General features: G+C 38.7%; 1 protein-coding gene across 15 annotated transcripts in view; it reads right to left on the bottom strand.

Annotated features, from left to right (window-relative positions):
* The window catches only part of ppip5k1b (diphosphoinositol pentakisphosphate kinase 1b), a 57,426-nt gene that overhangs the window by 33,858 nt on the left and 6,219 nt on the right, over positions 1–17,349 (bottom strand). For 10 of the 15 annotated variants that reach the window (XM_044192706.1, XM_044192713.1, XM_044192715.1 and 7 more), the window contains exons 2-14: positions 14,088–14,656; positions 11,996–12,191; positions 10,021–10,111; positions 9,201–9,286; positions 8,174–8,343; positions 7,749–7,850; positions 7,398–7,559; positions 6,205–6,326; positions 5,069–5,170; positions 4,666–4,752; positions 4,109–4,184; positions 3,585–3,694; positions 674–759 (exon numbers count right to left, since the gene is read on the bottom strand). In XM_044192706.1, coding sequence (XP_044048641.1) covers positions 674–759; positions 3,585–3,694; positions 4,109–4,184; positions 4,666–4,752; positions 5,069–5,170; positions 6,205–6,326; positions 7,398–7,559; positions 7,749–7,850; positions 8,174–8,343; positions 9,201–9,286; positions 10,021–10,111; positions 11,996–12,191; positions 14,088–14,255 — 1,558 coding nt within the window. In that variant the 5' untranslated portion in view covers positions 14,256–14,656. The remainder of the gene's footprint in view (positions 1–673; positions 760–3,584; positions 3,695–4,108; positions 4,185–4,665; positions 4,753–5,068; positions 5,171–6,204; positions 6,327–7,397; positions 7,560–7,748; positions 7,851–8,173; positions 8,344–9,200; positions 9,287–10,020; positions 10,112–11,995; positions 12,192–14,087; positions 14,657–17,349) is intronic. The other 5 variants (XM_044192707.1, XM_044192709.1, XM_044192714.1 and 2 more) reach the window with 1 other exon arrangement.

The following is a 17,349-nucleotide window of genomic DNA, read 5'->3' as shown; positions in this document are numbered from 1 at the left end:
GATCACATTTCTTTAACTAAAATTAAAGTCCTTTATTTTCTTCCTTTATTTTGTAATCAGGTTAGTGTCATCTGTTTACATGTGATCTCTCCTGACCCTGTACACACACCACACAATGTACACACACTCGGTTCAAAAAGATCTACTGTAGATAAAACACATTGTACTGTATATGAAGATGGACGACTCGTTTCTACTTCCTCTATCTGCACAAAAATGAAGCCAAAATATCCCAGATACGGGACCTGCCATCTTGCACTGGTGACGTCATTTGGAGCCAGAGTCTGTGCAGTAGTGATTGGGGTTGAAGCTGCAGTGTCGAGGTGCCGCCCATACACCCGGCCGACTCAATTGCGAGCAGAGCTCAGCGGTCAATCATGACGTGAAACCTCCTTGTTATAGCATCAAATAACGAATTAAAATCAAACTTATCAGATTATCAACACTTGAACACACATCAGCATGATAAGAACTAACTAAAATGACAGAAACCATCTGCTAACATGGAGGGGGCGGGGTTTATGACCTAAACTGCAGCCAGCCGCCAGAGGGCGATCAGGATGTTTTGGCTTCACTTTGGGAAGCTGTCATGTCGTCCCTCTTTGAATATCTAGTCTAAAGATATCATATAGTCTATGATATAGACACTAATTCTGTGTGTTTACGTTTGTACCTTCTTCTTCGCTTGAGGCTTTGGGTTGGCCGTTACGTAGGTAGGTCAGCTGGACTTTCCTGTTGATACCTGAAAAATGACCGTACCTGGAGGGACAGAACACACACACACAAAGAATACACAACAAATTTTGATATGCACATAGACAGATAGACATACAGTAAGGACACACAGATACACAGAAAGAATTGATCCCATCTTCAAGTATTTTTGTTTAAATATTTGACAGCACACATCTGACTTCCATTCTTACTCCTTTTAAAATGGTGCGAGGTGAAAATCAATGTCAAATTTTTGTTATTCTTAAAAGTCACACACAAACACAAATCAGGAGCCTCCACTTGCTCAGCGTACTGTGCTTTAGTAAGAATTTGGCACATCCTGCAGACTAATGACCGCATAGTGTTCTCTAATATGACAGGCAGCTGAGTGGATGCCTTAAAAAGCCACATGATGATGGACCCTGAACCAGGATAAGTAACTCTGGCAGGGAGCCAGAGAATCTGAACTGCTGTCAAAGACTAACACTTAAAAGTTACATGGAACTTCAGTCAGGTAATTCTTGGTATTTGTATGCATGAACTAGAGTATCAAATGGGTGGGGATTTCACACAGTAATTACACACACCTATTATTAGTCAGGGAGGCATTGTACCTTAAATAACTTCAGCTGTTAGTTAGGAATACATAGTACAAGTCAAAAGGAAATGGCTGTCATTTTATTAAACTTATGCTTCTGCATTTCTTTATGATTTCACATATCATTTACACAGAGGTGTATATTGTGGGACCTTATAGTAGCTATAATCAATATTTTTATATTAACAATAGATCACATTACTACTTGTATGTGAAAGGTGTCGCTCACATTGACGAACCCGACACCCGACTTGTTTTCCTCAGAGGCTGAAACGCTCTGTAAAGCTTTCAGCTCACTGTTTTGGTTTTTACAGCCTGCAACTTTACTGTTTTGGTTCACTCCCACGGCTCTCATCAGTGCTGATTTCAGCAAAAAAAGCAGACTGACAAGGGAAGTGGCTAGCTGGTGAGCATAGTGGAGCATTTCAGAGCTAAAGAGCCAGTATATGGTCAGACATGAGTGGAGACAAAAACAGAGCTAAAAAGGGGTGTGAATATTGGACTTACATTAATTTTTTTTGTACGTATTTACACTTATTTTAGCTTTTATACTTTATATCCACTTTTGTACTTAATTTATCTTAGCTGTATTATAGTGTATTATATTTTTATTTGCACATTTATTTCTTACTAGAAATAATTGTCTCGTTGCAGACTTATTTATTATTATTTCTATTCTATTAGTACGTCTATTCCTGTGTGCATTGACATGATAGTGAGCAGCTGTAACGAAAGAGTTTCCCCTCTGGGATCAATAAATTATTTCTGATTCTGATCAGGTAGCCAGAAACACGACTCCAAATGAATGCTAATGTTGTTTTGTATCTGCTGATGATTGTGCAAACAGGCAACCATTTGCGAACAAGTTCACCATATCAAATTGAAAGGTGATAACATATCAGTGTTGTGTTCAGAGCTTGTTTCCGCGGCACCCGAGAGGCAACAAAAGCCTGTTATGGCAGGTTAAACTTTAAACTTCTTTTCAACTGGTAAACTATGTTTGCATTTGCAGAAGCCTTAACAGATTTGATACTAATGCAAGAGCACAATGTGTAGGAGTTTATTTGAAATTTACAACACAAACTGTTACAGCTTATTTGAAGTGGGTATACTGTGGGTTGCGTCACTGCTACAACTATTAACTGGCAATAGAGTGACATATCAAACATCTTTCACTGAGGTGGATTACTCTTAAATGTAGTTGTACTTTCAGTGGACTGTCTTGCAAACCCTGCCTTTTCTCCCTGGCTTTTACTTAAGTAAACAGATTATACCTATTCACTTTAGAACATACAAACATTTATTTCTACTGCTATTTTGAACCTTGCATTTCATGCTAATTTGATAATCTAGGACTTCCAGATTATTTTGTTCTTGCCCTCATGCCAATCTCTGTGGAGAAGAGCACCAGCAAATCACTAAAATGAATGTAAATTCAATTCAATTCAATTATATTTATATGTAAATGATGGTGAAAGGCAGTAGGAAGGAAGACATTAAGAGATTTAGAGTCCACTTGATATGTGGTGAGAACGGCATGCACACATAGTAGCACAGCACACACTGATTTACACACACACAAACAGTGAAATGATCAAAGACATTTGACTGTGTATGTGTCCAGTGTCAGTGGCTAAAAATGAATGGATGTTAATGAAAATGATACACTGTGTACAAAACATTAAGAACACTTTCCAAATAATTCAAATTTCTAATCTTGCACAAGCTGTGACTAAACTACCTTGCTTACCCTGTTTATATGCCTTCATCTACAATTTTAATGGTTGTAAGTGATAAAAAAAATTACAGCTTTCACTTATATTCACCCTGGTCTGTGTCAGATAGAGAAAAGGTGCTCCTAATATTCTGTACACAGTCTAAATAGACTAAAGAAAAGGAGGGTGGTAAAACCTCATCCTTTAAAAAGGGAGAAGGGAGAGGGTGCGTACTGAGTGTCATTCGAGCTGGATTCCCTTTCGGAGAGAAAAAAGGAGGGATGGGTGGGCAGAAGACAAGAGACAAAGCAAAGAGTTAGAGACTCAAGAGAGAGGGAGCGAATCAAGGTAAACATGTGTTTGTTTGTCAGTACGAGAAAAAATTACTGAACCCTGGTGGAGTGTTGAAAGATGAAGCTAGTTTTGCATCGTGAATCACAGATGAGAGTGGATGACTGCTGATGAATGATGATGGCAGGAAAAAGGAGGATGATGACTGATGTTGGGCGTTTGTGTGTTTGTGAGAGTGTGTGTTTGATGTAAGACACGTCACTCACATTTCCAGGACAGTCTTGAGTTGCTCCAGTTTAGATTTCTTCTCCTCAATCTCACAGTCGTTGTGCTGGCCCAGTTCAACCAGCAGCAGGCGGGCGATATCCAGCACTTCCTGAAAACACAGAGGCAGTTATCCCTAATTTGACTCTTATCTTCAATTTTACTTGGCAGACTAAACACACACTGGAACCTCTGCAAATGTCCTTACTGAATACCATATCATAGACAAGATTGGCAGTGAAGATGGCAGTTTCAAAAATGTTTTATAAAAAGATGATACAGTGACAGGATGTGTGAGTGGATTTAGACAGCAAAGTATACATATTTAGACAACAAAACAATAGTGTTTTGTGATCCATAATAATTATGAAGCTTGATATATGCAAACGTAACTGTATCCTCTGAATCCCTTCATTATTCTTAAAAGGATTCAGTCACAATCTGCAAAAAAACAGAAATAAACAGGCAGAGGAGAAGAAGTGTGGGGAAAAAGAAAAGTCGAGAGATTGAAATCAATCTCACTCACCTGCAGCTGTTTTGGCTTCTTCAGCTTTAGTTTTCCTGACTTGTAGCCTCCATACTTCTCAAACAACTCAAAGAATCTGTGCAAGACAAACAGCATAAATGAGCAGGATTGTACTAAGAGATACAGTTACAATGAATGAAGGCAATATCTTGATTCATCTCTAACAATAAGTGGGTAAAGACTGACAGGCTGGGGGCAGTTTGGATTGTTTTTATTCCCTTAAAATTTGCAGCAGGGCCAAGATGAGTAGGCAGTTATGCTGAAATATAATATTGTTACCACCTGCACTTAATAGACTACTAAATGCAAACATTTAAAAATAGGGAGGAAACAGCGTGAGTAAGGATATTATGGGTGTTCAGTCCTTCAGTTTTGTGCGGATAGTAAATTTGTTCTCACATATCTCGCACCTTAATCTTCTTATCCAGTATTTTATAGTTAGATGAGGTAAACTGTACAATGATATCTTATTGAAACAATTTCACAACAGACCAAATATTTGAACGATATGCTGACAGAAAGGAGAGACATCTTAATGCTGAATCCAAGAGACTTACAGAGGATGTCGGACCTCCATTTTCATCTTTTGCTTTGGTGTGCGATCTCCATGGCGGATGATGGCAATAACACAGCGCAGCTCCATCCTGAATCAGGTAGAGGAGTGGACAGGACAAAATTAAAATGCGACAAACATCCACTAAGACCTTATCCAACCCTGAAAAAACACCGCTCATCACTCACTGCTCGTGTCACTGACACCACAGAGACAGATTCCAGACTTTGTGAGAACCGAGTGTGAGTGCGTGAGAAGGTCAGTGGGTCAGTGATCCAGATGTGTGAGGGTTGTTTTCCCGTGACTTTATTTGTGAGAGGAAAATTTCTGATGCATGGGTGTCCATTCGGAAATGTACTTAATTATTATTATTAATTAAAACTGGCATTTTGTTTTTCAGTACATACATGGTTCCTGAGGTTGTTGGGACGATGGGAATGTCTTCGGCTTCCATGGGGATGGACCAGGGGATGTGGAACTGGGGGGCTAACTCCCTCATCACCATGTTCCTGGTGAGGCAGAGAAAAGCAATAACAGACTTAAAGGCATTTAGCATTAAGAGCATTGGAATCAGGTTAAAAAGTAAAATATCACAGAGGGAAAGAACTAAAAAGTAAACATGCCATTCACTCCGCAGGCTGCTCCTTGTGCCAATCAGTTTTATTTGAATATTTTGATTTTGAGTTTAAAGTTGTGCCTCAGATTTTACCTGAGATATGTTATATGCAACCAAAAGAAATCAGGTGCATTAGGATAATCCAAAAAGCTTGGACCAAACACAATGCTTGTTCTTCTACATAAACTCAAACTAGCAACTAAGTTGCTATCAAGACGCTGCAGTTCAGCTAATACAAACTACAGTATATCAAAATAAACACCAATAATCTTATAATATGTATGTCAACTCTCCATTTGCACAGTCCTTCCTGTTTTGTGCCATGAAGAAATTCATAAGGAGTTCCTACGAGGTCTTCAGACACTACTGTATGCTACCTGAGTAATACACCTTGAGGAATTACGTTCATGCTAGTGTCCATTAATGGAGAGAAGCTGCATTTCCTGTGTCTTTCTATTTGTAAAATGTATGAGACGTAAAGCTTCAGTTACTTTTCCTGGAAGGAGAGGTGATGAATCAGAAACAAACTAAGATGTATAGCTGACAACGGGATTCTCCAAGCTGTCGAGCTATGGATTAAATTACAACATGACGGCTTCATGGCAATATTTACTCTAATGCTACCACAAGAAAATGCTAATAAGTGCCAGAGACGTCAGGTAATATAGAAGACAAGAAGAAGAGACTGCTTCTTCACCACAATAAAAACTATACAATCCAGATCAGGCCTTGGAAGATATGACCATGTTTATCACAAATTAAAGGCTTATTCTGGCATTTACATGTATCTCTGTGTGTTTTCTGTTCTGACTGTAAGCTTGTGGTCAAAGATAGAAAGACATTTATATATTTCAGTGCTCTACTCAAATTTTATCTGTTTATACATCAGGGAAGCTACAGATCAGTGTTAAATAGTGCGTCATCTACCCCAGGACTTTGGCACAGTCATCGTAGTACTTCATGGAGTTTTTGACGAAGCTGAAGCCGTTAACATCACAGACGAAGGAGTGGCCGTTGGCTCTGAGCAGGTCGAACCCACACACTGTTTGCTAAAATCACACACAAAAGTGAGTTAAAGTAAATTCACACACTCTGTAGAGATGTTAGCCAAAATGTGGAAAATAAAAACATTTTGAATCACAACTTAAGTCTGTTTTTATTAGACAGAGGTTGCACGACGATTATTAAACAAAGAAACACAGATCTGACCTGAAGTGATGAGATCTGGAGTACACGAATATAGTTCGAGTTTTTTAATAAGGTGAAAGTTTTGACATAAAGCATCTCTCATTAGAGTAGAAAAACACTGATGCACTCTAGCCATTTTGAAGACTGAGAAGCTGCATAAAACCAATGAAAATCTCATACTAAATGTTTTTAACTGAGTTTGTTTATTTGTTTCTTGTTCCCTAAAGAATACAAGAAAATTATATAATATTTAATATTTGAGGCATATTATCATATTACTACATGTGGACCTCTCACGTGTTTTATTTGTTTGTCAGGAGTCCAGTGTGGTTTCTGTATGAACTGAGTCATCTTTAACAAGCTATGGGTGTCAACAGAGTCAGCACCAGAGGTCCTCCATATTTGCTTAATGTTTGCTGATTACAGCACTGTATAATGATGGTCAGAACAGTGTGATATGAATAATTATTATGAATAATAATAATAATAATAATAATGGTAGCAGGCTTTAGAAAAATGCTTCTGGCAGTTCCAATTCACCAAGTATATTTGTGTAAGGAAATACTGTATGCAGTTTGCAAGTAAAATAATTAAATATCAATTAAATATCAATAATTAAATATCAGTATTGTCCACATTTGGAGGCTCAACAACTGTCTGTGGTTACAGTAATTGGTTTACAGATATTTTCAGTCTCGTTCAGCTAACCACAAGTTGATGCAATGTTTGTGTTTCCTACAAATGGACATAAACTGTACATAAAGTTTTTGACCACTAATGGCTTGGGAAGCAATAAAAAAATGCACAAGATAAGAACCACAACCATAAATAATGGAGTTTTCAAAAATAAAGGCAGGTTTCCTGACAAACTCAAACACCTTTTCCTGCACACTATGCTGCAGAGCATCCTCTACATGATGACTAAAGTTTACCTTGAAGGCCATGCAGACCTTGCGGGCCACCAGTTTCTCCATGGCGGTCAGCATGACGGGGTAGCGGATCTCCTTCCCCTCACTGTCCCTCTCTACTTTTCCGTCCAGGGCAGGAGATTTGCGGGCCTCTGCATGGGCGTAGTCTGGACCCACTGTGTAAACCTGAGATGTCCAGAAACACCATATAACACACACACACACACACACACACACACACGCGCGCAGAAGACACAAGTGTCTTAGAGAAGATAATAATGATTTCTATATTTCAATAACTGGACAACTGCATGACTCATCAGCATGAGTCACTGGTGCATAAATCAGTGCAAGCAATAAAACACCTCCATCTACCTTCACATCAGTACCATCTGTGGGCATGAACTCCTCATAGATGTAGGATCCAGTCTTTCGCACACTGCTTTCTGGGGAGTACACACTGCTACGACTCCCTATCTACAGCAAAGAGGCAGAGCAAGAGACAAAGAAAGGGAAGTCAAAGGCATTTGGAACCTGTAAATAAAAATCTTATTTCACCTCATTACCCAACCTTTGCTCCATCTATGCTAATTCCTAATAGTACTTTGTGTCACTGATGTTCCACTGTACTGTTCGACTGCACCATTACCAAAAAGCTAACAGGTTTAACTGTAGCAGCCATACAACCTGTCAGTGTGACCTAACTTCCTGAACTCCTGCTTTCATGTTGTAAGTATCTCTGGTTTAGAGCATCTGCCAGTGACAGAATTTTTTCCATGCGTTGCTTGGGAGACAACTACCTTTCTGAAGAGTCTCTGGCTGCCCCCTCCAGCAGATGTTGGGTAATAGATGTAGACATTGTGGTCCTCGGCACACACAGGTTTCTCCACAAAGGGTTTAGGGAACACCTCCCCGTTCACCTCAACATGGTCCTCCCCCTCCACCAGGTTACACTCTGCACACGGTAAGACTTTAGTTTTAAATTAATTTTACTAGCAAATCTTTAAAACACATACTAAAACAACAAAGTGAAAAAGCAACCGTGATGCTACAGATGAGATACATAAACAAATAAGTTTACATATTGAACAAATTTACAATAAAATCAAATCTCCCTGCTGATCTGGGATTTGACCCTTTGGTTAATAGCTGTCTTTAATTGTTGTGCTGCTATCACATTATAGTCTAAAGCCATACCAGTCGGCAACACTGAATGTTTACCACAACAGCGAGCGGGTCCCATGGTCCTCCATGGAGGTCACCATGTTGCACTGCCATGTTTCTACAGTAGCCCAGAATGGACAAACCAAACACTGGCTCTAGATAGGGCCTTTTGCGAGTTTCGCGGCCACCGTAGTTTCTCCTACACGCTTGGAAGGGGAGGGTGATGCGAGCGCTATTCAAATGGTTGCAAACTCCAATTTCACCGCTAGATGCCACAAATACTACACACTGATTATATTGGATAAATATTTATGTACTTTATTTATCCTTTATTTAACCAGGACATCTACCAAGATATATTATCTAATTTCCAATAGGTACATGGCCAAAATGGCAGCGAAGACTAAATAATAAATAAACAGCATTGTAATATTGTTTATTTGAAATATTTACTATCACAACTTTATATTTATATGGAAGACAAACAGACTCAGCTACATTCGGAAAATTCAATTAGGGTTTCTCGTTCTGATACATTATAAAGTTACTGCTGTCCTGTATGCTGACATATATCACAGATGGTTTTGTTTTAGTTTGTCACCATAAATCAGGGGGGTTCATACATACGAACTTATTTCACACAAAATAAGACCTCTTACTCACCTTCGGGGTTGTCAGGGTCTCGGTTTAACACAGCATAACGAGGTAGGTCAATGCCCTCTTCCTGTAGGATCCGGTACACTTCCCTCCTGACAGGGAATCAAATAACATTATAAATGACCTCCAAAAGGATTACATATAGTGAGTCTATGTATGCGGCTTTGATGTGGATGTATGTGCGCGTTACTAGGCAGGAAAACAGGGATAAGAAACATATAATGTATGTGAAAATAGTAATTATGTCATTTTGTCGTGTGAGCACTGCACTGATTAAAAAGGGAAATAGATTTGCAAGTGCAAACAAGTTGGCTGCATAAAGAATGCAGCTGCTGCAAATTGCCAAGTGAGAGACAGTGAATCTGAATGAAGTTGTGTGATTTGCATGAGCAAAGTGGTGGCCAGAGATGCAAGTACTTGGAAATTATTCCCATCTCACCCGCTAACCGCTGCGGGAATGAGCTTGTCCTTGAGTTTAACTCACATGCAAACTCTTGTTGGGGAAACAGTGAAAAGGGACAGGATGTAGTGAAAAACTTATACTGACGCAGGTGCATTGACCAGGTACATTCCTTTTTCGTTCTGATGTCGGTCAGAGAATATACTTCTTAAATCACTGAGTTTCAAAGTAACTACTTCAACACCAAACTCTTAAGGGGCTGATACAATGATGAGCATCACATGGCCGAGAGCAGCAGCTTAGACAAGTCTTACAGTTTTAAGCTGCCAAAAAGCAGCCTACTTATGACTTTAGCTACTTCTGTCAGCGATAGAACCTCGTCATACTCACTTTATGTGTGTGTGTGTGTGTGTGTTGCAACTGTACCTGTCCTGTATGAAATACTGCATGTTGAGGTCATTGATGAGCAGTGGATTCCTGAGTTTGGCGTACTCCACAGCTTTGTCCAGAGGGAAACCTGAAAAATGTCACACGAATAAAACCTGCATCGGCCCATACAGTCTCTTCATCAATCCAAGCTCGACCAGTATTTACAAATGACTGAAGTAATAATGATTTTCATGTAGATAAATGTCTGTTTTTCTCTTCTCTGTTGTCTGATTCTTTGGTCTCAGCAACAGCAGTTTGTTTGAAATATTATTATGAAGAAGAAGAACTGGGTAGCTATGAGCAGCAACTGCCGTCGTGATGGGGAGATGGGGGAGGAAAAAAGTTACATCTACAGAAACTTCAAGAGATTGAAAAAGTGTAATAGCTGACGGAATAAAAGACCTGATGTATTGGTTTGTGTCACCTCTAGGGAACTAAAACCCTATCCCTAGGTCTAGGTATCTGATGAAGGTCGATCAGACCAAAACTGCATGAATTAATAAATATTCTAGCAGTAAGGGCAACAGTGTGTGGGAGTTTTCTCATTTTTATTCAAGAAACTTCAACAGAAAATTCAGGGAACAAGTATCCTGACATTACCACTTTATGCTTCTATTTCAACAGGCTTGAAGCACTATGTGTGGGGTAGGTTACTTAAGGTTACTTAAATACAGTTAGCTAGTTACTGGTAGACTTATTATATGTCACATCAACATACATAAAAACACACACACTCAAGGCCAATGTTCTCAATATTCACCATATTGCAGTGCATGTGAGCATGACAGACATGTCTGTAGGCAATATTTTAGGGAAATGTAAACTATGTTCCCATGGTTGGAGCAACCATACAAAAATCTCATTCTTTTAAAAAAAGAATGGAAAAACAGTCCCATGTTATAAGTCTGACTCAAATACACTCAAATAATAGAGAGTAGGGAAAATGACTTAAATAGTGTGTGAATAACATATATAAAATACTGTGGTTTCATCCTTTGCCATTTATATTTGGCTGCTTTAATACATGGACATAACTTAAAACCTTAAAACCTCTTAATATAAATGAGTGTACAGAAACATGTGTCATGAATATCATTTAAGATAGAGGACATATACATGGAAAGGTGTACTGATCTTGTAAACCACACATGGCCAGCTGAGACATAAAATGAATTACAAGCGTCTTTGGTTCCCCATCGAGACATTCCCATAAACTGGTACTGGTTGCTGTCCGACAGCCTGACACAAACCTGACAAACTCTCTAAAATATGGTAAGGCTTTTCAGGTACTGATAAATCTCAGGAGAAATCAGAAAACGCATTGAGCTGATGTATATGCTGTTGCAGAAAAAAATACTATTTAATTTCAGTTGGACTTTAGGAAAAAACAATCAGGTGCCCATCTTTGTCTGTCGATAAACTGGTTACTGCAACAGGGAAACATTTGACTAATTTCCCTTTTTTTTCCTCACTGCCAACAAAAACAAAATAATTTAAAAACAAGACTTTGATGTCAAATAACAAGGGAGTGAGTTTTTTTTATTTTTTATTTATTACTGTTATATTGTTACTTTACACTGAGATTGACATCTCTTTCCCTAGTTTTAGAGATAATTTACTTGACCTACATTGAGTTCTGAAGGAAGATTAGGTTTTCCAAACTTTTTCCAAGCGGACTGTAATTTGTGGTTCAAAACAGTAAGGTATTTTGTTATTTATGGCAAGACATGATGCAATTGCAAGACTGCTTAAAGCAAGTGAGAATTTATCTGAGGATAGCCAAAACATGGCTTTACTCCATATATGTTTGAGTAAACCATTGGTTATATCAGGTTAGGCTGGTGTAGCCAGTGAAGTTACAAAACCTCTCACACCTCTCTGGAGCTTTATAATGCCAGGCAACATTTCCCCTCCACCTCCCTGTTACCATTTCCACTCATGCAACAGGATGTTTTACAAGTGTAAATTTTACCTTTGGAGTGAAAGGAGATGAGGCAGTCGCAGAGGGGCCATTTCTCCACAGGTTCTTCCAGTATCACCTCCTCGGGAAAGATGACCATGTTGATGTAGTCAAACTTACAAAGGCGCTCCAGGATCTGAGTCATGGGCTTGGATTTGGACTTCTTCATCATGGCACATATGCCGACCACAATCTGACGCTCGGGTGGCTGGTGGAGAGGACACGGAAGACCAGGGCAGAGAGGGGGAAGAATGGAGAGTGATGACAAGAAAGACTATAGTATTGACAACTGACAAAAATGTGCCAGTACAATGGCATGTACAGGGGAGTGTAAAACAGCATGACAGCATAGATATCCTGATATGACTCTTGGCAGCTTTTAAAAAGGTATTGGACCTAATGGTTTTACAGCCCTTTCTTTTCTAAAGGATTTGATCCTAAGGGGTCATGTGACCTGCAATTCCAACTGTGGCCCCTAAACTACAATCAGGGCATAAAGCAGCACTGTTCCTGGAAGCTTGGTTAACATCCAGTGGTTGGTAACATCCATGTAATATGCTTACCAGGCTAATATAAGTACATTATCATGCTAACAGCATAAGATGTGCTTTGAGCTGAATGCTAATGTCAGCCTCATCCACAAAGTACAGCTTAGACTGATAAAGTTGAGTTTAACAATGCAGAGCTGAGCCTGACAGGCTGAACCTGAGATGTCCTAAAATGGGAACTGCAGAGAGGAAAACCCCTTTTGAATGAATTAACAGCATGACCTTTACTCAGCCCAATTTTTAGCTACGCTAGTGGCTTGGCTCTAGTGATGGCAATGTCTGTATCAGTCGGTCAGTTCGTCCACCACTTTGGTCCAGACTGAAATCTCTCAACTACTGGATGGACTGCCATGAAATTTCGTACAGACCTTCATGGTCCTACTAACTTTTGTGAGCCCATGAATTTTCTTCCAGCGACACCAGGAGGTCATCAGTTTCACTTAAGTGAAATCTCTCAACATGTACACTATGGATTGGCACAAATGCTGGTGCTCACAATTATGGTTCACACAGGATATAGACTCTTATTTTTGTTTGCCTATTAATAGTAGTGGTAGATGATCTAATAATATGATTTCTGTACATTTTTCATTCATCCAAAAATGTTGCCTGTGGTACATGAGCTTAGTGTTGCTACAGACTTTAAGTTTTGTTCAAATATAGTACAATAGTTTGCTGTCTGTGAAGATTTGTGAAGGACAGTTGTGAATCGACTCTTTATCAGTATCGATTGAAGCATGAAAATGTCACCATTACATTAAAAAGTTATTGCTTTATCAGTAGTCTGAAACTTTATTGCATTTATGGAAAATGTATTTGATTCTTGAGACATTACACTAAATTCTTTTTTGTGTACATTGGTTCTGACATTGAGTAAGAAATTCTTTGCTGTTGTGCCACAGTGGTTGAGGTGACATCTAAAGTATGAACTGAACTGCTACCTGCTGACTCAATGTAACTCATTCTCTAGATAAGACCATCATCTAAATGGCAAAAAATGTTAAACTAAAACAGAGACATATACTGAGACAAAGAGAGAGGAAATCATAGCAAATAAGTGAGCAGCTAACACAGCACTACCATAAAGTCCTTTTATAGCTACAGGACTAAACAACATACCAGATGCCTAAAAGTTGTTTATCCACTGCATTGTTCTCACGCCTGCCTTTGCATATTTCTGTCTCTATTTCTTTTCCACTTTCCAATTCCAAATAAAACTTTACTCTTTAAAATTTCCAGGCGTGTTCATTTCCTACTGCCCAAAATGACCAAAGCTTTGGCTTCCTGTTCCAAAATTAAATCCTCTTTTTCCATTGTAAATTTACAGTTACTAAGTCATTAATACTATGCATAGACTTTAGTTTCTAAGTGAAACTAGTTTTGTGATATTTTACAATTTACATTGCTCATAAAAAATAGTAATATATTAACTTTGATGTAAAAATGTCACAACCAAAAATAGTCTTTTAACACCTATAGCAACAAGGCACACCTTGTACGCCTGCAAACTTTGCACACCAGCTGTGTGTACACATGAATTAACACCTGGCACCTACCGACTCATCATCATCCTCCATTTCCTCTTCTCGAAACATCTCATTCTTCATGCCTGTCTCCATTTGACCCATGTCCTGCTCATCATCTTCACAGCCAACCATAAACCGAGGAACGTCTCTTTGACCTTCCCCTGCTCCTGGTCCTGGTCCGTTGCAGGGCTCGGACATCACAAACCCCTGTGTAACATGGCTGCTTAGGCTGGCTCCTCAAGCAGCTAAGCAGGAAGAAACCCAGTCAACTGTGTTACACCATCGCTAGATGACGGACTCCTGAAAGCCTAGCGATAAAGTCAAGGGTCTGTTGGTGTTTCTGAGCCAGCTGATAACAGCTACGTGCGTCCGTGTATGTACAGTATGTGTTGAGGTAGAAAAAGAGTGGTGGAAGTCCTAAAAGGGAGAACAAAGGGAGTGGACTCCACTTGTGTTGAGGTAGACAGTCAAGATCCTGGTTGTACAACTCCCTGTGTCAGGACAGAGGAGGTCTGACTCTGAGAGATAGCATGTCCCACTCTGGAGACGCTTCTTCACACCGGAAACCCCACGGTCATCTGTGCACAGTTTTCCTTTACCTAGGTAAAAAAAACATGGAGAAACTGGTTGAGCAACTAGTTAAAAATTATTCCTTTAGGCGAAAACTGTTAAGATACAACTTGACAAGCAACATTTGGCAGTCAGACACACAGCAGTTACAGCTTTGCAAGCTAATTTAAATAAATATACTTCATCTGAATAACCACAGTACCAGTTGTTGTATTGTTGCTACATCCACCATTTGTGAAATAAATGTCAGGGCTGCAACATCGGCCACACAATAGAAGAAAAACATTATGATTCCTGAGGAAACTGGGTTATTGCAACACATGAGTCAAGAAAAATGTTACTTAAGATTTAAATCAATTTTGGCTGGAAAGAATTTCTCATAGGTTGACTATTAAAATATTTACAAATGCACATTGTCAAGTTTCAAACATGTAAGTAGAGGATTGGGAAAAGCAGGAATAAATCTCCCATGTGCAAATTATTTCCTTGTTCCCCTGTTTTTCATTTCTCCCCTTGTGAAGGTGGAAAACCCTCAAAACTAAGTTTATATCATATGAAATTTAGGACCCCTGTTTATCAGACTTCTCAAGATTACACTTAAGAATGCACTAAAGAGCCAACTGAGGAGTTGAGCGTGAGCAATAAGACACATTTATCAAGCGACTTACGCTAATTTACAGTGAAGTGCAAGAGTAACCTTCAAAAGCAATTCTCAAGTGATCAACTGATTGGCTATTCCTGCTCTACATGTGATCAGTCAAAGACAATGATTTACCATGCATCTGCCATATTTGTTCATCCTAACAACATCCTTACATTTTACTCAGTTATATGTTATTCTTCAAAAACATATGTCATTTTAATTAGGGATTAAATAATAGGAAATTGGCTGAAATAAAGAAAAAACTAAGCAGGAAAAGAACTTCTGCTGCTGATATAGAAGGATAATGATAAAAAACAGATAATAAATAACATTTAGTACCACACTGACAAGTGCAGTCATTTAAATCAATGCCAACTTTGTCCTTGTCATTTGCACCTCTGATAAATGCAAAAAAAAGTGTTGCAACATCCTATCAAATGTTCAAATCAAATTCAGATAATAGGCTAAAAATATCACATTCTAAATTATACATACTGTTTCAGCAATATGTATAATAATTATTGTATTGTTTATTGTACAATCACTCCTTAACATGTGTCAGAAGGTGTTTGCTGACCTCTGTCTCTGTACTACACTTATCTAAGATCTACACTTAACCAACTTAGAGATATCTGAGACTCTTAAATTGAAGGGCATTTTTTAAGTTGAAGAATTTGATAAACAACTTTTATTTTTAAGTCTGCAAGTAGAAGTGAAAGTGAAGATTTTTTACTTTTATCTCTCACCCCTTCACTAGCAGTTTGATAAATACGGGGCCCAGGCTTTAATTCAGTTCTTTTAGTCACAGCTCCTCAAGGTGAGATGACCCACACTTCATTTTTATCGATCATTAACAATACGGGCGATTGAGAGAAACAAGAGATTCAGGTTAACCCTGCTAGCATCAGAGCACTTTTGTTTGTTTAAGTCACCACATGAAACATATTCATGCAAATTTAGGTCGACTCAACATCCACGCCCCCCCCTGCAGTGGCTCTACGACCCCCCCCAGGGGGGCCCGCCCCCCAGTTTGAGAACCACTGGTCTACTCCATGTGAGCCTGCTTTAATTTTCTAAAGAGCCCATAGTGCTGTTTGTTGTTGCCATGACTACAGGACCTGCAGAGGAGCCAGACTTTCTCTCTATTGTGTCCTGTATGTACATTGAGGTGGATCACATTACTCTGGTTTGCATTTCACTTTTCAGGCAGAGCCACTTATGAAGCATCCTTGATTAAATTAAATTAAATTATCGAGCAATGGTGGCATCCTAACCAGGATTTTTGACCACTACTTTGAAAGTAGTAAAAACATGCTTTAATAAAATGTTAAGATTGTATACATTTACTCAAGAAATGGAGTAGCCAAAAATGGTCCTGTCTTTCTCCTAAAGATGTGATACTGATGTACAGAGCTATCTAACCTGATTTATTTGTAATTAGAGGAGGTGTGTTGCTATATGCTATGTGTTGCTGTACTACATGGGTTTGAATTATTGTGTTTTGTCTTGGTGTTTGTCGTGAGTATTGTTGAGTCTTGTGTGGATGTCAGATGTTATGTGGAATGTGTTTTATTATTTTGATTTTTTCCCCATTCAAGTATTGTAAATACATTATCCGGACCCCAGAAAGAGTAGCTACTGTTGTGTTTAGATTGTGTGGCTAATGGGGATCTAAATAAACAAACACTATTTACAGCACATTTAGTCAGATTTAGTTTTTGAATGCTGATTTTGTGATCAAAAGCCCAAATTTTCTTAATACATTTTCTCTTTCCCCTGATTCTTTTGATGAAAAATGCCTTTTTTTGGATAAAAAAAGGCACCAAAGTTGAGATCGGCATAATGGCTCAGTCAGTGTAAAATAGTGCAGAGTAAAGTGTGAAAACAGAATTTTTTAGTGGTGGTGCTATAGCCAAGTACTGAATTTTAAAATGTCATTAAAAGTCTCCTGTGCAGTACTTGTACTGTTTTGCCAATTTAAAGAGCATGCACATTATAACATATGAAGAAATGAAAAAACTACAGTGTACATATTCTTTTTAAATTCATTATTTAAATGTATTATTTCATCTTTGGATC

This window comes from Siniperca chuatsi, linkage group LG4 (assembly GCF_020085105.1).
Source record: "Siniperca chuatsi isolate FFG_IHB_CAS linkage group LG4, ASM2008510v1, whole genome shotgun sequence".
Classification (NCBI taxonomy): domain Eukaryota; kingdom Metazoa; phylum Chordata; class Actinopteri; order Centrarchiformes; family Sinipercidae; genus Siniperca; species Siniperca chuatsi.
This window is presented reverse-complemented; position numbering and strand designations above follow the sequence as displayed.